The sequence below is a fragment of the Perca fluviatilis genome, chromosome 1, assembly GCF_010015445.1.
Source record: "Perca fluviatilis chromosome 1, GENO_Pfluv_1.0, whole genome shotgun sequence".
In the NCBI taxonomy this organism is placed as follows: domain Eukaryota; kingdom Metazoa; phylum Chordata; class Actinopteri; order Perciformes; family Percidae; genus Perca; species Perca fluviatilis.
In genome coordinates this window covers 29,245,202-29,267,590 of record NC_053112.1, presented here as the reverse complement: position 1 = coordinate 29,267,590, position 22,389 = coordinate 29,245,202, and the positions used below count along the sequence as shown (strand labels likewise).

At 40.8% G+C, this 22,389-nt stretch overlaps 1 protein-coding gene across 1 annotated transcript in view; it reads right to left on the bottom strand.

Moving 5' to 3' along the window:
- LOC120558377 (arachidonate 12-lipoxygenase, 12R-type-like) overlaps positions 1-21,750 on the bottom strand; it is a 30,084-nt gene extending 8,334 nt beyond the window's left edge. Inside the window, exons 1-10 of the mRNA XM_039799386.1 lie at positions 21,574-21,750; positions 16,129-16,264; positions 10,375-10,456; positions 6,092-6,214; positions 5,861-5,964; positions 4,393-4,559; positions 4,165-4,278; positions 2,550-2,750; positions 2,293-2,379; positions 2,038-2,207 (exon numbers count right to left, since the gene is read on the bottom strand). Coding sequence (XP_039655320.1) covers positions 2,038-2,207; positions 2,293-2,379; positions 2,550-2,750; positions 4,165-4,278; positions 4,393-4,559; positions 5,861-5,964; positions 6,092-6,214; positions 10,375-10,456; positions 16,129-16,264; positions 21,574-21,750 — 1,361 coding nt within the window. The remainder of the gene's footprint in view (positions 1-2,037; positions 2,208-2,292; positions 2,380-2,549; positions 2,751-4,164; positions 4,279-4,392; positions 4,560-5,860; positions 5,965-6,091; positions 6,215-10,374; positions 10,457-16,128; positions 16,265-21,573) is intronic.
- Between the last annotated feature and the right edge of the window lie 639 nt (positions 21,751-22,389).

Below are 22,389 nucleotides of genomic sequence, written 5' to 3'. Positions count from 1 at the left end.
CATGTTGGCACAACTCGCGTCAAAGATTCTGGATTCCCGGAGCAAAGACGGCTATTAGAAGGTTTTTGTCCAGGTGCATCAGCTGTAAGAAACTACACGGAACGGCTGTTAGGCAACTCATGGCTGATCTACCAAGATGCAGAGTCCTGCCTGACAGTCCTCCATTCACAAGAGTCGGCGTTGACTACTTTGGTCCGTTTCTGGTGAAAAGAGGAAGAGGGAAAAAAAAGAGATACGGTGTCATCTTTACATGTCTTGCCACACGAGCCGTACATCTAGAAGTCGCATTTTCCCTTGACACTGATGCATGCCTCAATGCAATTAGAAGATTTATTGCAAGAAGAGGACAAGTCAAAGAGATGTACTCTGATAATGGAACTAACTTCAGGCGGCTGACACTGAGTTAAAGAAATCAATAAAAGAATGGAACACCAGTAAGATAAGAAAGAACTTGCAAGAGAAGGGAGTTCAGTGGCACTTCAATCCGCCAGCAGGTTCTCACCATGGAGGAAGCTGGGAGCGGCTGATCCGTTCAGTGAGAAAAATTCTGAACATCACAGTGAAGGAACAGCTTTTGGATGAAGAAGGTCTCCATACCTTGCTGTGTGAAGCTGAGGCCATCATAAACAGCAGGCCAATCACCCAGGTATCTTCGGATCTCAACGATTTGGAGGCCTTAACGCCCAACCACCTGTTGCTACTAAAGGTCAAGCCTGAGTTACCCCCTGGAGTGTTCAGCAAGGATGACCAGTATGCTAACCGCAGATGGAGGCAAATCCAGTACCTCGCGGACGTCTTCTGGAAACGCTGGTGTAAAGAATATCTTATGCAGCTCCAAGAACGTCAACGATGGTCCACTCCTGGAAGAAATTTCTGTGTTGGCAATGTAGTGCTGATTGTGGATGATACATCGCCCAGAAATTCATGGCCACTTGGAAGAATTGTGGAGATTTTTCCTGACAAGAAAGGTTTCGTTCGTCAAGTCAAAATCAAGACTAAGAGCAACGAGCTTTGTCGCCCTATAACAAAGCTATGTCTTCTTCAAGGGTCTGAGGACAATGTATAAACTGTTCCAAAGGAAAGACCCTATTTTGGACAGGGGGGAAGACCAAGAAGATTTCTTTATTTTAGTTTTTAAGTTATTGTTTCAAGGACATTGATAACAATTAGGGGCTGTAATGTAGTAGCCTAAATGCAGCTAACTGATAAATGATTTTAATTTATGTGTTAAATGGTAATTTTCATTGTTCATTTATTTTGAGGAAATTAGGGGTAATATTTTTAGTTAATATTTACAGTAATGCAAGGAATTGTTTAATTATCTAAAATGTTCGTGGATAATTCAGAGTGCATTTATATTACATTGGTGATATTTTGGAAATATTGCATTGTTACTTTTAACCGTATACACCTTTAATTACATTGAATACTCTCGCGAGAGTCGTGAAGTAAAGTAAGAAAAAAGGGGTTATCCGAGTGGTCAGTCAGGCACGGATAGAGTGGAGCCTCACAGTTTTTTGACCTTCTCTTTCTATTTTTCCCTTTTGCCGTTAATAATCATTTTTATTTTTTGTACTACTGCTGTACTGAAGTTTATGTTGCTCACCGAGTAAACGGATATATTTTTTCTACGAGTGGTTTCGTGGATTTATTGATGTGGATTCGGAGGCAAAGGGAGTGAACAAAGCGTCAAGCTAGGGCTTTACTCAGTGGAAATCTACACCTCCCATTACGCTGCAAAACACTTTACAGCCTCACTGACGTGTCTTGTCACCATGAGAACTAACAAAAATCGGCATTTTGTTTTGTACTAGTCCAATAACAAGGGCAAACTGTCCTTTCCAACCATTTCATTTCTATGAATGAGACCCTCTTTTGTAAGACAATTTAAATGAGGATTAAATTGTATTCTACCAGAAAGAGAGATGTTAACAAGACATATGTCAAAAATGTATGGATGGTGACCTTCAACCTTTGTTGACCTTTGTCCTGTCCTTACTCCCGTTGTCCTCTACCAGGACACCCGGGCTGTACTACCTTTGGATGATATCCCAAAGCTTGAGTCCATCATCCCTGTAGTAGAAGTTCGGCACAGCCTCCACACCACGCTCAGCAATGTCGTCTGGTATGCAGAGGGAGCTGTAGGTCATTGAGGACAGTGATCTCTTCAGGATTGTCATCATACCCTCTACACCAGCAGCTGCAATCTAGAAAGGAGTCAAATACTGTATATGATATTAAAAACTATATTGTTTAGCTAATGGTCTTCTGAGCATGTTGGTCGCTTCGTACCTTTGGGTAAATTCCAGTCTTAGATATAAGAAAATGTCGAGCAAAGAAGTTGATTTCAAGAGTGTCGCGGGTGTGAGGTATGAGGAGCTGTGGAAAAGAGGGAACTCTGTTAGGAACATTATTACATGTAACAAAGTCAGAAATCTTGATGCTTCTATATTAAGCACAATGATATACCCAACATTACAATTAATAAACTAGTTTGGTAGTTGAAAAAACTACAACTACAGTAAGTTTAGTATTATCCCTTCAGTTACCTTGTACAGTGGATGCACCATTGGCACATTGCGCAGCAGTGACACTGCAAACACTTCAGCCAGCAGATGAGTGTGCAGCAGGTGAACATTGAGTTGATGCTCACTGAAATCTGCACTTCTCACAAAAAGCTTGGCCATCAACCAGTCGTACTCAGAATCGGTAGGAAAGAAGATGGAGTCATCTGATGGAGTCTGCTTCAGCTGCAGGAGAAGGAAGGGGGATGGGATTCAGGCCGTGTTCATGAGTCTTGGGGGTTTTTCATCTTGTTGTGCGTGACTGAATCGTCCTTTATTGTCTGCCAGAGGGGACTGCCTATTTACTATAGGTTTTATCTGCTTTTCAGTCAGAAAATAAATAGATTTCTGACGGGGAAGTTAATATTTTCATTGAATCCAAGGTCAACATATTACCTATACAGAGATGGGGACTCGAGTCTGAGACTTCAGACTTGACTTGCGACTCAACCCAAAAGACTTCAGACTTGACTCGGACTCAAGGCTCGTCAACAACCTGTTTTCATTATTGCTTTTTAAATCTAAATTCATTCATGTATTTCTATTTTCTTTTATTGGCGCATATACGTTGGGGAAATGTATGACGAGCTGCATGTCCCCTGCCCTTTGCCATAATGTGCAACATAATGCATGCGCTATGCCTATGTGCGCACATTCACATATCAAAAAATGCATTGACGATGACAACACCAAGTCCTGCCGGAGTTGTGCCTTTTGTCATTAGTTTTGCTTTCAATAACTTCGTAACATTCAAGTTGTGTGGCACCAAGATAAATTATGCCAGATCAACAACGTCGAACTTCATCAGGCATCTCAAAACGCACTCAGATAGGTCAGTCACTTGCTAATGTGAAAGAGACGTTAAATTTAGCATATATCGTCACAGCTAACCATCGCAAAGTGTTGTGCTAATGCTGGGAAAAGGCAAATTTTATCTTTATAGATGTATCCATATGATGTGACAGACTTAGGTTAATATTTCACCAGGTTGTTGTTGAATAGCAATACGGAAAGTATCAGTTCTCACATGTTTGCACCATGGTTGGTGTATTAACTTTCAATACGGATGCTTCCCTCAAACTTTGAACACTGAAAAATGTAATGCATGATGAGGTTGGGCTTTACAGCCAGTTAGTAACACAGACAAACATGTATTATTTGGTGCACATACCAAAATGTTGAAAAATACAGTTATGAAATTGAAACAGAGTTCTTAATTTGTGTTTCTTCATTGCAGTAGACCTCATAAAGTTATCCTAAAACTGATTTTGATACTGTACTGTATGGATGGTAGCTACAGGACATGCTTTGAATTCATAAGATTTAATAATACAGTGTTAGGGACAGATCAGATGGCCAGAGACTTGAGACTTGACTTGGACTAGAGCTCAAAGACTTCAGACTTGACTCTGTTGATAACAAATGCAAAATAAATAAATTGTCTTTGATTTGAAAACACTGGACATTTGATAATCTATTGCACGCATCTAAAACAAATAGGCTATCAATAAGCAACTGTGGTGGCCGCTTTTGATAGGCAAAGGGGTCAATACAGTAGGCTTCATCTTTACTGCAAGCTATATTTGAGTAATAATCTCACCTGGATAGCAATTGGCATCAGTTTATCATCCGGTGTTTTGTGGAGCAGGACGAGTGGAGCCATCAAGTACTGCTTCTTCCCACGCTTGTAGTCACACAGGAATATGTTGCCTTTCTGTTTCAAATTTTAGTGAGGATGAGAAATTATTTGTTTCACATGCATATAGTGTGTGTATATCACATACACTAAATAAACATAAATCTTTTGAATAAAGGTCAAGATAATCACCTTCATTTCATTTCGCAAGCTACCCTGACCACGGAGGAAGACCATGTTGTCAGTGACAGGAAAGTTATCGGGCAGAGCTGAACAACGTCGGATCAACATGGGGTTGGTACCATTTAGATACTGGTAGCCAAAAAACGCGTCCTCCTTCCAATGTTCCTGGACATAGTCTTGAAAAAGAACCGAGTTATACTTAATTAAATTTCAAACTCTGGTATAAAAAATCTTACTCTGCCACTGTTCTCAGCTTAACTGCACCCTGCATGTGAAACTGGAAAACGGCAAACAATGTGTTACAAAGAATGCGGAGTCAAAGACATGATTGGACACTGAATTAAATTGTATGTGTTTTGATCTACAGACCCCCTATAAGGGATTTACTTGACCAAAAAACAACAACCTACAAGTCACTGAGGTGCTCCTATAGGCCAACCTGTACTTGCCATACGACTCAAAGTACGCTACACATGGCGTGACACAACGTGACAATCCAGTCCTGTGCCAAACTTAACTTGTATGCTAATAGTCCTAATGGTGGTGCTACAGCAGCCATCTAAAATCCTAAACTTTAAAAATTCATAAGAAATCATCCATATCGTGTTATTGTGTCCTCATCTACGCCATTGCAGCCAATGCAAAATAGAGCTTTAAACATCAGTTTGTCATTTATTGATCTTTGTGAAAATTACAGGCATCTCTATGTAGTCTTAACGAAGTACACAAATTCTCATAATTTTCTAGTGAGAAATGAATTTTATTAGTAGTATTTTGTAGTTTAAAATTCCGCATTTTTTTCCCTCTGCATATTTTAAATGTGTCTGCATTAACACACCTGATTCAGATAAACAATCAGTCAATCCAACCCAGGCTATTGAGTCAACCTAGGCTGACTCAATAAAATATAGCCCCAATAGCTAAAGATGCTTACTGAGATCAGCACCTGCCTTCAAACCCAAAGATTGTGAGTTCAATCCCCTATAGTTACAATGTGATCATCTTATACTTAATCAGCCATTGTGGTTGGTACATGTTCCCTGCATGTTTTAGATGTTTCTGAGCATCAACACACCGGTCTAAAATGATCAGCTCATTAGTTTGTGTCCTAGATTAACATGCATCTGTGTACTCTGGCATGTTGCTTTGCGGATTGGAGAGATAGGTTTCTTGGAGGAGATTTAGCTCAACCAGGTTGATACTAGTTTTCAGAGCAAGAGGTTAGGAGTTCAAATTTCCTACGCACCAATCACCAATCCATAGGCCTGTTCCTTGGACATACTCCTAAAGAGCAGCAGCAATGTCTCTGTTTTGGCACTTCTGCTGACAGAATCGTACTTAGTTTTAAAGGTGCTATAAATACAAGTTACAATAATAAGTCTTATTATTATTATTATTATTATAATTATTATTATTATTATCATCATCATCATCGTGTATACAGTACAAGTATTCCAATAAATTACTATGATAGTACCTGATATGTGAGTTCGTTTGCGACAGAACACCCCCTTGATAGCATCAATATCAGGCAAGTTCTTTTTGGAATTAGACAGTCTCTTCAGTTTCAGCTCAACAAACCTAGAAAATAAGAGCAAATAGTACATTTATATGAGGCTATAAAGCAGATAGATAGATAGATAGATAGATAGATAGATAGATAGATAGATAGATAGATAGATAGATAGAACAGAATTTAGGACTGTACTCTTTCGCTAGAGTGGAGATGAGCTCTATGTCCTTGGTGAAGGAGAAACGGTCCTTAGAAGGCAGAGAAAAAAAGCTCTCTGCCTTCATGCAGTGGGGTATTCCCTCTGCATACACTTCCCAGCTGGGAAAAAAAGAGAGACAAGCAGGTGATGAACTTTGGACAGTCTAGATTCCAGTGTGTGCAATTTTAATTTTAATTCAGTGTTACAATTTTGCAACATATGTTGTACTATAATACATTTTAATTAGGGTTGGGTATCGTTTTGTTTTTTTTCGATTCCGGTGCTAAATCGATACTTTTAAAACGGTGCCGGTGCCTAAACGGTGCCTGAACCGGTACTTATCAATAAAGTTAAAAAAAAGAAGAAGAAAAAAAATAAGGGTAGTAAACAACAGTCAGTGACTTGTCTATTGCTAAGGCCATGGTCAAAATTAAAGATTTAATAATAATGTAATAACTATAACAATAACTTATTTCACCAGTATATTGCTGTTGAACCCCAGATGGGAAAAGGGTATTTTACAATTACTGTGAATGCACCACGAGGCTACCTGTTTTAAGTGAATGCACCGTCTGTGTTGTTTAATTCCGACAATGGCAGCTGCAAGTGAACGCACCGTCTGTGTTGTTTAATTCCGACAACGGCAGCCGCGAGTCTGTGTTGTTTAATTCTGACCATATAAACATACTGTATATCTATGAATTCCGACAACGGCAGCTGCTGCGCTGCAGAGCAGACTGTTACATCCCGCTGTTGAAGTCCTCCACAGTGAAATACAGTCACGCTTTACACTGTTTAACGTTAGCTGTCAGCATTTTACCGGTGTTTAATCCAGCTGCTAGCTAAAGGGAGGCTAACGTTACATGCTGTCAGGTGTAGTGTAAAGTCAAGCACCGAAATGAGGCACCGAAACTTTCGTTCTTATTCGGTCTCCTTACTACCGTTTACGTCGGCACCGGTTCCCTATTGGCACCGAGTTTCGGTACCCAACCCTAATTTTAATAAACGTTGGCAGGTGTAACAATGTCATATGGTGCAGTGTTTCCTCTAGGATTTTTTTTATCAGTGGGGGCCCCGCCTCTTCACAAACAAATATATTTATTCACCTCTATTCACACACAATGAGGCATATTTTCATTTTGTTTGGATTGAACTGTATTTTTGAAGAACTGTAGGTCTAGAAAAATAATTTTACAAGAAATTCTTCATAGGAAAACCAAAACCCAAAGTAGGCTATAGTATGAAACCATTCATAATTAAACTAATTGCATATTTGCCTCAGTGGGAAAGTTGGCAGCCTTGCTGTGTGCATTTGATTTTTCTTGGCTTTTGGAAAAATAACTCCAAGGCTGGTTATAGGGGAATTCAGAAAGAGGTGGCCCATTAATGCTGAGTAGCATAGGCTACATGCTGCTAGATGGTCCCCCTGTGGCCTGTTCCTTAACACAAGAACGGCCAGGACAGTCATTTTGACCGTTTTGAAATTTATGTGTGTAATAACTTTGCTAAATAAAAAAATACAATCCTGCTGGTACCTGACTTTTCCTAAAAGAGTCTGTATTTTCATTTTAAATTGTTTTTGGGCTATATACATTACACAAAAGGCAAAGAAAATACAATCATTTTTACCTATTTTGGCCATACACGGTCCGCTCGGATTTTCGCGGTTTTGTTTTTAATCTTTTGCGTGGTTGAAGATGCATCTTGGTTGCTTAGTAATAATCATAGTCTCTGTCAGAGAAACATAACTAGCGGTCTCGAGTAACAAGTGTGGGCATCACCGATGGGCCGAAGGTAAAGCCAGAGTCGGTAACGTAGGCTACTGTTCTGAATCAGAAGAAAAGCACCGCACGCTCACTCTGTGAAAGGCGCGGTACACGTAGATGGCCGGTAGCTGTCTACGTGTTCATATAACTTTATACAGTTGAAACCAGATATTTACATACACTTTAAAAAAAAAACACAAAAACATTTATTTCTTTACTGTCATACATTAAATCAGAGTAAACTTTTTCTGTTTTAGATAAATACATATTAACATATTTTTTGCATTTGTTAAATGTCAGAATCGAGCAAGGGAGAATTCTTATGTATTTTTTTTATCACTTTCATCAAAGTCAGAAGTATACATACACTTCCTTAGTATTTGGTAGAATTGCCCCAAAACTGTTTCACTTGGGCCAAACGTTTTGGGTATCCTTCCACAAGCTTTCTACAATAGTTTGCTGGAATTTTGGCCCACTCCTCTTGACAGAACTGATGTAACTGGGTCAGGTTTGTATGCCTTCTTTTTTTTTTTGTGCGCGCCATTTTATGGGATTTCTTAAGGGTGAGATCAGGGCTTTGTGATGGCCACTCCAATACCTTGACTTTGTTGTCCTTAAACCACTTTGTAACTAATTTGGAGGAATGCTTGGGGTCATTGTCCATTTGGAAGACCTATTTGCGCCCAAGCTTTAACTTCCTGGCTGATGTCTTCAGATGTTGCTTCAATATATCAACAAACTTTTCTTTTCTCATGATGCAATCTATTTTGTGAAGTGCACCAGTCCCTTCTGCAGCAAAGCAGCCCCACAACATTATACTACCACCCCCATACTTCACAGTTGGGATGGTGTTCTGAGGCTTTATAGCTTCATCCTTTTTCCTCCAAATATACCGTTTATCATTATGGCCGAACAGTTCAATTTTTGTTTCGTCAGACCACAGGACATGTCTCCAGAAATTAAGATTTTTGTCCCCATGTGCAGTTGCAAACTGTAGTCTGGCTTTTTTATGGTGGTTTTGAAGTAATGGCTTTCTTCTCCCAGAGTAACCTTTTAGCTCATGGTGGTACAGGACACTGTCTTACCAGTTTCAGCTAGCATCTTAACAAGGTCTTTTGCTGTTGTCCTGGGATTGATTCGCACATTTCGCACCAAAAAACGTTCCTCTCTGGGACTCAGAATCCGTCTCCTTCCTGAGCGGTATGATTGTTGTACATTCTCATGTTTTTTATACTTGCGTATTATTGTCTGAACAGATGAACGTGGGACCTTCAGGCATCTGGAAATTGCACTTAAGGATGAGCCACACTTGTGGAGGTCCACAATTCTTTTCCTGATGTCTTGGTTGATTTCTCTTCATTTTCCCATGATGTCAAAGAAAGAGGCTCTGTGTTTGAGGTGTGCCTTTATATGCATCCACAGTTCTGTCAAGAGGAGTGGGCCAAAATTCCAGCAAACTATTGTAGAAAGCTTGTGGAAGGATACCCAAAACGTTTGGCCCAAGATAGAAACGTTTCGGGAACGGTTCTACCAAATACTAAGGAAGTGTATGTATACTTCTGACTTTGATGAAAGTGATAAAAAAAATACATAAAAATTCTCCTCGCTTGCTCGATTCAGACATTTAACAAATGCAAAAAATATTTGAATATGTATTTATCTAAAACAGAAAAAGTTTACTCTGATTTAATGTATGACAGTAAAGAAATAAATGTTTTTGTGTTTTTTTTTTAAGTGTATGTAAATATCTGGTTTCAACTGTACATGCTACAACTGGCTGGAATCATTGCACACATCCTCTCTAAGGAGTGCACCAGCTGTAACATGTCCCGGAGGAAGTTCATGCAGCAACTGGCAGAGGAGCTGAGAGCGGAGTTTATGATTGAAAAAAAGGGCAGCGGCGCACGGTCCGAGCAGCGCTGCGCACCACAGCAGACACCAGTTATTTGGCTGTGAATTATGTTGAATGAATTTCCCCCAATATGTTCCGGGACATGAATGTATGAAATAATCACGGTTTAGCCTACTATGCCATGATATAATATCAAGGGCGTTGTATTGAATCAACAGCCACGTGCAATTTAGCTAGCAGGTGAAGGTGAAACTAAATTGTGCAAGAACTATAGACTAATACAGGCTTAAATGAACTGACAATATAAGTTATACGACTTTCTCAAGGATTCACACATGCCATCTCAACCGGGTCCTCCGGACAGCCTGTCTCTTTTTTCTTTCTCTCTTTTCTCAAAGTGGCACGCGTGCCCACTCGCGTTGTGAGCGCGTGTCCGCGCTATTCTCCTACTCTCTAACAATCACGGCTGATAGACGGCTTTTTGTACATTTCTGTAACCGTGGCGGGAGAACCGCCACTTGCCAATCAACATAGAGGAAACACTGAGGCTAATTTATCATTATATATGATTAATTTATTCAACCAAAGGCAGAGGAGGTTTAAATGCATGTTAGTGTTGAGGTGCATAACACTGAAATGTGTTTAAGCTCTGAGCTCTCACCAATAGTCTTTCTTTTGCTGAATCAGATCCTGCTCCCTACTGGCAATGCCAAGATGATGGTTGTCTTCAAAGACTGTCAGAGCTTGAAGAAAGAATGACAACAAGGTTTAAAATTATTGATGTACAGTATATAGTGTAGTAGGCTATATAGTATGGTCAGTGAACAGCCTACAGGATGTCGGACACTTACTGCAGTCAAGCCAGCCTCCACTTCAAAATGAGCGGTCAAACTAGCCACCCCTATATTTCGCGGTGCGCGTATACACTTGCTATTACGGTGAAACTAAAAAGAGGAAATTTTCTGACGAAGGCAATTTCCCATTCATTTATTCTGTCTGCCTGTCTGTCTATCTGCCTGCCTGTCTGTCTGTCTGTCAGAAAGAAAGAAGGAAAGAAAGATTTTAGCACACCTCACAACCTCTGTGACAACTGCATGATATGCTGAATTCCAAAATAAGAGCCCCCCAAAACTCATATATTAGCTGTTTTGTCCATACATTCAGAAAATCATAAAAATAAAAGTCCTAGCTTCCACAGACCACTTTCACATCAGATGGAGAGGACACCTTCTCAAGGTGTGATCTACAATGTTTCAAGACATTCTGATGTTGTTTTCCAAAATAAGAGCCCCCCAAAGCTCAAATATTAGCTGTTTTGTCTACACATTAAGAAAATCATGAAAATAAAAGTCCTAGCTTCCACAGACCAATTTCACCTCAGATGGAGAGGACTCCTTCTCAATGTGTGATCTACAATGTTTCAGGACATTCTGATGTTGTTTTCCAAAATAAGAGCCCCCAAAAACTCATATATTAGCTGTTTTGTCCATACATTCAGAAAATCATAAAAATAAAGGTCCTAGCTTCCACAGACCAATTTCACCTCAGATGGAGAGGACACCTTCTCAAGGTGTGATCTACAATGTTTCAGGACATTCTGATGTACAGTTTCAAAATAAAAGCCTGTCAAAGTCTTGAATATGAGACAAATTAGATATGATTTTGGATTCAATTTAAAAGTAAACACCCTGTTATCAAACAATAAATCCACTTCAGGGTTATATTACACGACCCCGTGGTGTGACTCATTAAGTATCAAGACATTCTGATGTACAGTTTCAAAATAAAAGCCTGTCAAAGTCTCAAATATGAGGCATATTTAGGCTGGTGACAAATGGTCAAAAAGGGCTTTAGTTTTTGAGATACCCCTACTGGAGGTAGAACTAAACCCAACAATGTTTTTCCTCATCCCTAGGGTCTCCCATATATGAAATTGATTCTTGGCTAAAGATATTTTACTGCTAAGATTGTTAAATTAACAGATATTGTTACACAACCCAAAACCAAAGAAGGACTAAAATATAGCCTGTCCATGGGAGTTAAGGCATCTAAACTAATGCAGATCAATCACACAAGCTCTGAGAGCTTTGAAACTTAGCATGTTTGTAGTCAGGAAGTTGCTTTACCTACTAGAAAAGACTGGATATGAATATCATGATGTATGGAATAAATAAAGACATACCTAAAATAGGCGAACATGCAAAAAATTAATATCTATGCAGAATGTTTTCATTTACTTTGTGGTTACTTTGCCAGGGATTATAATAGAAACACATATGATTTCTTGTTGGAAAAGTGGGGTTGTCTATCCTCAGCAATACCAAATGTGTAAATATAGCATGACAAATCAGGGTGTTCTTTCACTCAATGTATGATGTGTCTAAAATGAAAGAAGATGGAACACTGACATAATTTAGTCTCAAGTCCAAAGCCCATTATCAGTGGTATCATATGGCACCTTGTACTATATAGTCCATATGGAAACAAAGATTGAAATCGAAAGATAACACCTTACCATTGCACAAACAGGAGACCAGGATTCAGGATTGCAGTTTGACCTTAATGAGCCTTTTAATAAAACTATAATTTAACACAATACAAATTAAATGACTGTCTTAAACAAACAAATGGCAATCTAACAAAATAAACACTGTGAGGGGGAATGACCCCCTCATCACTGAATCTCAAGCTCTTTCTAGCAGCAACCATTTGGAACACTGAACTGCTTTTGGTAGTCATTCTGGGGGTTAGGCCATCTCCAGTGGCCACTTTGGGGAGGTCAGCTCCCCATGATGTTACCACTGCAACACACCACTGTCACTCATCCACATTGTCATCAGTGACAAAGTGGGTCATATTTGATAGCCTGGGAAAGGGCAAGAGCAAGACTCTGTGCAGGTCAAGCCCACTGAAAGACACTGGCATTTGGTAGCATCGTTGCAGTTTCCGTCTTTACAGTATAGTAGTGGGTGATGTCTCTAACTTCTTTAGGTGCTGGTGTCTTCTGTAACATCACAGGTTCAATGCACCCATCTTCTTTGAGCCTTCATCCTCCAACTGGGTTCCAGAGAAGAGGTTTGACCAGGTGGCTGTGACGCCACACTGCTGTTTGGTACAAGGCTCTCAGCACTTGTTGGCCCAGTACTGGCGATGTAGGTGCTGACAAAGCTACATACAGGGATATTCTTGAGCAAAACCTGTAACACTGTGCGTGATTTGAGGCTAGGACGGAGGTTCACCTTCCAGCAGGACAATGACCCCAAACACACCTCAATCCAATAGAAAATCTGTGGTCAGACTTAAAGATTGCTGTTCACAAGCGCAAACCATCCAACTTGAAGGAGCTGGAGCAGTTTTGCAAGGAGGAATGGGATGATGTAGATGTGGCAAGCTCATAGAGACTTATCCAAAGCGACTTAGAGCTGTGATTCCCGCAAAAGGTGGCTCTACAAAGTATTGACTTTAGGGGGGTGAATAGTTATGCACATTGACTTTTTCTGTTTTTTATTTCTAAAAAATAATTTTATGTATATTTTTCTCATTTCACTTCACCAACTTAGACTATTGTGTTTTGATTCATCACATAACATTCAGATAAAAAAAACAACATTTAACTAAAGCCTCTAATGTAACAAAATAGGTAAAAAGCCAAGGGGGGTGAATACTTTTGCAAGGCACTGTACATGCAATACACCTTGCACAGTCACATTCTTGTCTAATTGTTGAATGTGATGATACAGATGTAATAGTTTTGCTGCTATACTATTCAAGCAAAGGGATGTTTGGATCCTCAGCAGTGTTTATGCACTCGGGACATGGCCTTAAGGAAAGATTTGTCCCTAGTTGACGCTTGCAGAAGCTTGGAGCAGTGCTTTGTGATTATTTACCTGCATGACACGTCCTCACAGGTTGTAACACCACCAGCAGTTTGTACAGAATTGGGAAGGCCACTGCCCTCACAAGACTGAAGACCCATCTTTGTAAGTTACAGGCAATTACTAAATGTGGACTCTCTGGTAGCCTGGAAGAGGCTTTGCCTGTGGCAAGAAGGTATGCCCTCCTTCTGTATGGCCAAAAGAAAAAGTTGGATGGACATCCAACCTGGATGTGCTGAGGTACAGATTAGCATCTACCAGAGATTCGTCAGCAGCAAATCTACCCCCAACAGAAGATGCTTTCCAGCATGTCTTCATGCTTTCCAGCTTTCCAGAATGTCTTGATACTTACTGGGTCACACTATGGGGTCGTGTACTATAACCCTCAAGTGGAATTATTCTTTGATAACAGGGCGTTTCCTTTTAAAGTGAATCCAACATCATGCAATTAGTCTCATATTTGACATTTTGACAGGCTTTTATTTTGAAACTACACATCAGAATGTCTTGATACTTAATGGGTCACACCAAGGGGTACTATAACCCTCAAGTGGAAATAGTCTGTGATAACGGGGCGCTTCCTTTTAAATTGAATCCAAAGTCATATGTTCTATTTGAGACTTTGACAGGTTTTTATTTTGAAACTATACATCAGAATGTCTTGATACTTAATGGGTCACACCAAGGGGTCGTGTACTACAACCCTCAAGTGGAATTAGTCTGTGGTAACAGGGCGTTTCCTTTTGAAGTGAATCCAAAATCATATCTAATTTGTCTAACTGTAAATCAGAATGTTCTGAAACATTGTAGATCACACCTTAAGAAGGTGTCCTCTCCATCTGATGTGAAATTGGTCTGTGGAAGCTAGGACTTTTATTTTTATAATTTTCTGAATGTATGGACAAAACAGCATATATATGAGTTTTGGGGGGCTCTTATTTTGGAAAACAACATCAGAATGTCCTGAAACATTGTAGTTGACACCTTGAGAAGGTGTCCTCTCCATCTGATGTGAAATTGGTCTGTGGAAGCTAGGACTTTTATTTTTATGATTTTCTGAATGTATGGACAAAACAGCTAATATATGAGTTTTGGGGGGCTCTTATTTTGGAAAACAACATCAGAATGTCCTGAAACATTGTAGATCACACCTTGAGAAGGTGTCCTCTCCATCTGAGGTGAAATTGGTCTGTGGAAGCTAGGACTTTTATTTTTATAATTTTCTGAATGTGTAGACAAAACAGCATATATATGAGTTTTGGGGGGCTCTTATTTTGGAAAACAACATCAGAATGTCCTGAAACATTGTAGTTGACACCTTGAGAAGGTGTCCTCTCCATCTGATGTGAAATTGGTCTGTGGAAGCTAGGACTTTTATTTTTATGATTTTCTGAATGTATGGACAAAACAGCTAATATATGAGTTTTGGGGGGCTCTTATTTTGGAAAACAACATCAGAATGTCCTGAAACATTGTAGATCACACCTTGAGAAGGTGTCCTCTCCATCTGATGTGAAATTGGTCTGTGGAAGCTAGGACTTTTATTTTATGATTTTCTGAATGTATGGACAAAACAGCTAATATATGAGTTTTGGGGGCTCTTATTTTGGAAAACAACATCAGAATGTCCTGAAACATTGTAGTTGACACCTTGAGAAGGTGTCCTCTCCATCTGATGTGAAATTGGTCTGTGGAAGCTAGGACTTTTATTTTTATGATTTTCTGAATGTATGGACAAAACAGCTAATATATGAGTTTTGGGGGGCTCTTATTTTGGAAAACAACATCAGAATGTCCTGAAACATTGTAGTTGACACCTTGAGAAGGTGTCCTCTCCATCTGATGTGAAATTGGTCTGTGGAAGCTAGGACTTTTATTTTTATGATTTTCTGAATGTATGGACAAAACAGCTAATATATGAGTTTTGGGGGGCTCTTATTTTGGAAAACAACATCAGAATGTCCTGAAACATTGTAGATCACACCTTGAGAAGGTGTCCTCTCCATCTGATGTGAAATTGGTCTGTGGAAGCTAGGACTTTTATTTTTATGATTTTCTGAATGTATGGACAAAACAGCTAATATATGAGTTTTGGGGGGGCTCTTATTTTGGAAAACAACATCAGAATGTCCTGAAACATTGTAGTTGACACCTTGAGAAGGTGTCCTCTCCATCTGAGGTGAAATTGGTCTGTGGAAGCTAGGACTTTTATTTTTATAATTTTCTGAATGTGTAGACAAAACAGCGTAGGCCTATATATGAGTTTTGGGGGGGCTCTTATTTTGGAATTCAGCATATCATGCAATGACAGGTTGTGAGGTGTGCTAAAATCTTTCTTTCTCTCTTTCTGACAGACAGACAGACAGACAGACAGACAGACAGGCAGGCAGACAGAATAAATGAATGGGAAATTGCCTTCGTCGGAAAATTCCCTGTTTTTAGTTTTGACGGTCTCACCGTAATAGCAAGTGTATACGCGCACCGCGAAATATAGGGGTGGCTAGTTTGACCGCTCATTTTGAAGTGGAGGCTGGCTTGACCGCAGTCTTCCTCAGGAGATTTCACTTCAATCTTGGCAGGAAACCAAAGGTCTTCAAAAAGGAGACGCGGTTTGTCCAGCTCTATCAGGACCAGCTTTCCAATGGACACAGGGCAGGACACGGTAAAACTAGACACCTGGAGTAATGACAGAAATGGTTTAAAATGAAGATAAAGGGTATTTAGAACTGAGCTGTATCATCCCATATTAGCTTCTCTAAATTGATATAGAATGTGCCTCTCATATAGTATATACGGAAGAGGATTAGGGCCACAGTTGAAAAAATTATTTGAATTCTGAGTTTAAAGTCAGCTAAGTTTAAAGTCAGAAGTCTGACTTTTTCTCAGATTCAAATACAGTTTTCACATGTGGCCCTAATCCTCTTCTGTACATATAGGAAAAGTTGAGGCAGCATGTTAGACATTTAGAGGCCTATTACTTACTGTTCCTCGTCTGCTATATGATGAAGCCTTGCGTCTGCTCTCCCCATCTGTTCCCACAAGCTAATGCGGGCTCTGTTAAAAGTGCCGGCATTGGCGAGATTGCCAGTGGAAACGGTCACTTTATAATTCACCATTTTCACTCTGGAAAGCAAAACAATTCTGATGGGCAGATAGTAATAACCATTCTCAGTACTGATAAGCCAGTGTCACTAGATGAACCTTAAACAAAACTACTTTAAATACTGGCATCACAATTGCCATGGCATTATAACAACTGATAATAAACTTTTCTTTAATAAAGCATCTCTTACCTGTTTCTGAGACCAAGAAGTTCTTTTCATGAAGTGCCCTCTTGATTAAAATAATCACCACTTATTCCTCTTTTTATAGCCTACATTAGTGTTTTCTTTTTTTTAGCAGTGGGGGCAGATCTGTCGGGAACTGTAGGTCTCCAAAATAAATTTTACAAGAAATTCTTCATAGGGAAACCAAAACCCAAAATAGGCTATAGTATGAAACAATTCATAATGAAACTGTGGTAGAAAGTTTTCCGATGAAGCAGCAGCGTTTAGTGATATCCATGATAAAATCAAAACGAATAACGACTGTTTGAGAATTAAACCAAAGTTTGGTCTTTGAGTATTTATTTACATTTGCAAATGGAGAAATACAGTTTCACAAGTACCGCAGCAATGTGGGGAGCTTCAGGCTAGTAAAACTAAATAACTCTACTAGGCTGAAAGTTCACGGTTGCCAACTATTTCACTTGGAGCCTTTTGAATCTACACATGAAGAAGCTAAATCTTGTGGCGTTATAAAACTCATTAAACAAATGGTGAAAATAAAATTTGCCACCACAAAACTAATTGCATATTTGCCTCAGTGGGAAAGTTGACAGCCTTGCTGTGTGCATTTGATTTTTCTTGGCTTTTGGAAAAATAACTCCAAGGCTGGTTATAGGGGAATTCAGAAAGAGGTGGCCCATTAATGCTGAGTAGCATAGGCTACATGCTGCTAGATGGTCCCCCTGTGGCCTGTTCCTTAACACTAGAACAGTGTTGTAATGTAACGGAGTACAAATACTTCGTTACTGTACTTAAGTAGAAATTTCACGTATCTGTACTTTACTTCGCTATTTAAATTTATGTCAACTTTCACTTTTACTCCACTATATTTCCTAGATAAAATGTATACTTTTACTCCGTTATATTTCCACTAAGCATCTTCGTTACTCGTTACTAAAGAATATAATAATTAGAAGTATTAGTGCGACAGCAATAAGGGAGGTTTGGCGAATCACTGCTCCTAGATTGCATTACGCACGCTCCGCACGCCGCGCGCTCTATTTCAGTGCTTGTTTGTTGCTAAAGGAGGAGGAGGACGCACAACTGAAACCGCCATGGAAGCACGAGCACCTACTGGAGGACCTCCCGTTATTGTAGACGACCAACCAGGGCTCGACATAAGCAATGGCCCGATGGCCCGGGGCCAGTAAAAACACCGAGGTGTGTGCGTTACTTCACGCAGCACATGTACTGACTGGAAACGTTACCGAGGATTATTTACCGCCGATGGCGCAGATGAACTAACGCTACACTCGTTACTGTAAGTAGCCTACAATAAAACCTCCATGATTAAAGAGTCAATACTTATCAATAACCCACCTACCTGTTCTACAGGCAGAAACATGTAGAAACCGATATTACAGTCTGCGCTGTCCACTCTTGTCCACCGCGCTGTGAAAACCCAGCTCTACTCTGCAAATAGCGACTTTACAAACAAGCTAAAATGAAAGATGTCAGTTTGTAGTCTAACTGTTTATCTTAATTTGCAACCAATCTTGAACTTTGGACAAACTCTTGTAAACGTAGCTGCTGTCTAAACGAGCCATCCTCTCCGCTGGAGCGGTAAACCTATGGATGTATTATAAGACCAAAACAAATACATGTGGCTACTTAATATGCACGTGAATGATGTGTTCGTCAATCTTGATAATGTTGCCGGTTGTATTATTTAGCAACAGAATTGTTTTATTTCAAATTAGGCATACAGGACTAATCTGAGATCATTTTCTAGTTAAGTAGCCTATCTAGTAATCATTATGGATTTTCCATGTTTTTAGGGGTTTGCTTACACTAATACATGTAAAAAATATAGCATTAATTTAGTAAGAAAGTGAAAATATCAAACAAGAAGATGCTATTAGGTATACTTTTATTTTCTTTATTTGAAAGTCCGGCCCCTGGAGTGTCTGCTTAAAAAAATTCTGGCCCTTGGAAAAATGTAGTTGATGACCCCTGGTCTAGCTTTACTGCTAATGGCACAACATCCAGTGGCAGTGGCTAGCTGGTTAGAACCATTTTCTAAAGCTTCATAGTAGGTGCGGCATATATTTTCCTGCTTTTTTGTCCTTTTCCAATCACACCTATGATATTTCTTTCAGGGCCAGTAAAAATGTAGAAGGGGCCAGCAAAACTCTGATCTACTGGCCCTGGGGGCCAGTGGGAATTTTTTTTAATGTTGAGCCCTGCGACCACCCCGGCGATAGTGGTGAACTCGGTGAACAGGGTAGTGATGAAGATAACGTCATACACCCGTGGCCATATTTGCAAGAAATGTTTCTGTACATTGATGTCAGCTCTAAAAATAGTTTGTTCTTTGAACTTAAGATAATTGTGCCTGAAAAGTCCTAGAAAAGAATGTGATTTTGATTTAATGAGTGAGATTAAGAAGATATGGGAACCCTAAATATGCTTTATGCTTTACTATAAGAAAGCCACAATAAAGTTCACAATAAAAGTTCTAACCGCTTGCTTTAAAAAAAAAAAAAAAAAATTTACTTTTACTTCAAATACTTACAACACTGCAACAGCCAGGACGGTCATTTTGACCGTTTTGAAATTTATGTGTGTAATAACTTTGCTAAATAAAAAATTACAATCCTGCTGGTACCTGACTTTTCCTAAAAGAGTCTGTATTTTCATTTTAAATTGTTTTTAGGCTATATACATTACACAAAAGGCAAAGAAAATACAATAATTTTTACCTATTTTGGCCATACACGGTCATATTGACCGCTCGGATTTTCACGGTTTTGTTTTTAATCTTTTGCGTGGTTGAAGATGCATCTTGGTTGCTTAGTAATAATCATAGTCTCTGTCAGAGAAACATAACTAGCGGTCTTGAGTAACAAGTTTGGGCATCACCGATGGGCCGAAGGTAAAGCCAGAGTCGGTAACGTAGGCTACGGCGTGGACTCTGTTCTGAATCAGAAGAAAAGCACCGCACGCTCACTCTGTGAAAGGCGCGGTACACGTAGATGGCCGGTAGCTGTCTACGTGTTCATATAACTTTATACATGCTGTCGGTACACAATCCGTTCTGCTTGCACGATCCGTTCTGCACATGCGCGATCCGTTCTGCACATGCGCAAAATGTTCGCGCATGGGCTGTTGTACGAGGATTTACGACACTGCACGATCTGTTCCACGCTTCCGGTCAACAGCCAAGCTAACGTTAGTTTAGCTAACAGCTAATTCGGCTAACCGCTAGCTGAGACAGCATGTAATAACTTTAAAAGACCCTCAAAATAAAACTTGAAAATAAACGTTAACATATATAACAGCTGTTACGTCAGTTCTACTTTACTTGTGCTCATTTAAAATACAATCACTCAATATTTGTCTTTATTGTTATTACTGTAAAGTCTTAATTTAGCTGTAGCCTGCTTCTCCCATTAAGTTTGACTTAACGTCATTTTAGACTGAATCTAGCTGTCAGCTAGTGGTTAGCCGAATTAGCTCTTAGCTAAACTAACGTTAGCTTCCCGGTGGAGGCTAGCGTGGAACAGATCGTGCAGGTCGTAAACAGTATTATCTTGCGCATGTGCAGAACGGATCGTGCAGGCAGAACGGATCGTGTACCGATACATGCTACAACCATTGACATATATAAATGGACCAATAGACCCCGTTGCTCTGGACGGAGACCAGTGAAGGCTATTAGAAGCACTTTTCCGGTGATGGCCAGCTTTACTGCGCAGTCTCCAACTGACAGAGACAACGTAAATGTGACGTGAGCAACGTGTCTGAAAGTTGTAAGTCTTCTGGTAGCTGTGGCAAGAGAAATCTCAATCATTCCCAATCTTACAGAGATGGAGAGTGTAGGTATATGTAAGGAGATAACATAAGCACAGGCTAATTATTGCTAACTAACATGCTAGTTAACATTAGTAATTAAACCTAAACAGCTAACATAAGTCGAAACTGCCTGCGAGCTTCTCCTGTACTATACGGTAATTCCTCTACTGTGCGACAGTAAGTCACTTGGTTATGACACAATCGTTAGCCTATTTTTACAAAAACGTCTGCTACGGAGCCATAACGTGAGGTACAAGGTAATGGAGCCTTTTATACATTGTCGTGTTTCTTTAGAAATAAACAATGGACAAATAGAGTCTTTAAATGTTTCAGATGTAAAGTTTTTCGCAGTCAAGTGACGTAAAAAAAAATGGCGGTCAGCGGAATGCTAACAGGAGGTGATGGCCAGGTAGCAACAAAATGGCGCTATAGATGGCTCGAGTTCTGAAGCGAAGCTTACCCCCTTGGCTACAACTGGCTGGAATCATTGCTTACATCCTCTCTAAGGAGTGCACCAGCTGTAAAATGTCCCGGAGGAAGTTCATGCAGCAACTGGTGGAGTTTATGGATGAAAAAAAGGGCAGCGGCGCACGGTCCGAGCACCACAGCAGACACCAGTTATTTGGCTGTGAATTATGTTGAATGATTTTCCCCCAATATGTTTCGGGACATGAATGTATGAAATAATCACGGTTTAGCCTATTATGCCATGAGAAGAATGACTGACTGGCACTGTTCATAGCGTGCTGCGGTTGGCTGGTGTGTGCTTGTGTGGGGAACGACTGTCATGTTGTCAGCGCATTGTTCAGTGGGAACAAGGGCTGTTGTGTCTCCGGCACTTAACCGTAGAGGGACAGACGTTACCCGCGCCCCGACATAGCCACGCCGTTGTGGCTCGGGTGTCGGGTTAGACCAGGTGGGAGACACCTTCATGGTCCTCCGGCTCCGTGAAGCCTGCCGGTAATGTGCCGACAGCCGCTGCGGAGGGGGTCCGGGCGGAGGAGCGGAGCCTGCCTGGTAAGACGCCAACCGCGTTGCCATGACGGTTGTCATGGCAACGGCACTGCTCTGGAGGAACGGGCTTCCAAGAGCCGAGCTTTCGGAGCCGCTCCATAGACGGGAGCCTTCAGTTTCCCGGGCTGGGAGAGAGATTGCCTCCTCCACGAACGGCCAAATGCTCCGTGAAGCGCGGCCAGAGTGGAGCCCGTGAGAAATCCCCGCTCAAGAGGCCAAGAGCGGGGGCTGGAAGCTCAGCCGGGAGCGCTATGCCTCTCTGGTTTGCCACCTTTTGATGATCTCCGGCAGATCCAAGAAGAGAGCCTTAGCGGTGGAGGCCACCGATACGGTGCCCCCGGCCGTTTCGGAGATGGGGAGAGCCGCAATGAGAGGGCATCGATCCCCGTTTCGAGGTCCAGTCCTCCCAGGGGGGAGGAGGGACAGCCGGTGACGGAGGCGTTATCCGAGGGAATCGAGCCATCGGGCTCGTCGATAAAGCCTTCCTCCAGTGGATCCAGGGTGTTGACGGATTGCAGTCTGTCTGCCCAGCTGCCATCCGCGTGAGCGGCGCCGAGGCAGGTCTCACAGCGGGGATGGATGTCCGGCGGCGGGATGTAGCCGGTCCGGCAGACTGTGGGGCAGAGGCGAACACCGCTGGAAGTCGTGCGGATCCAGGGTGTTGAC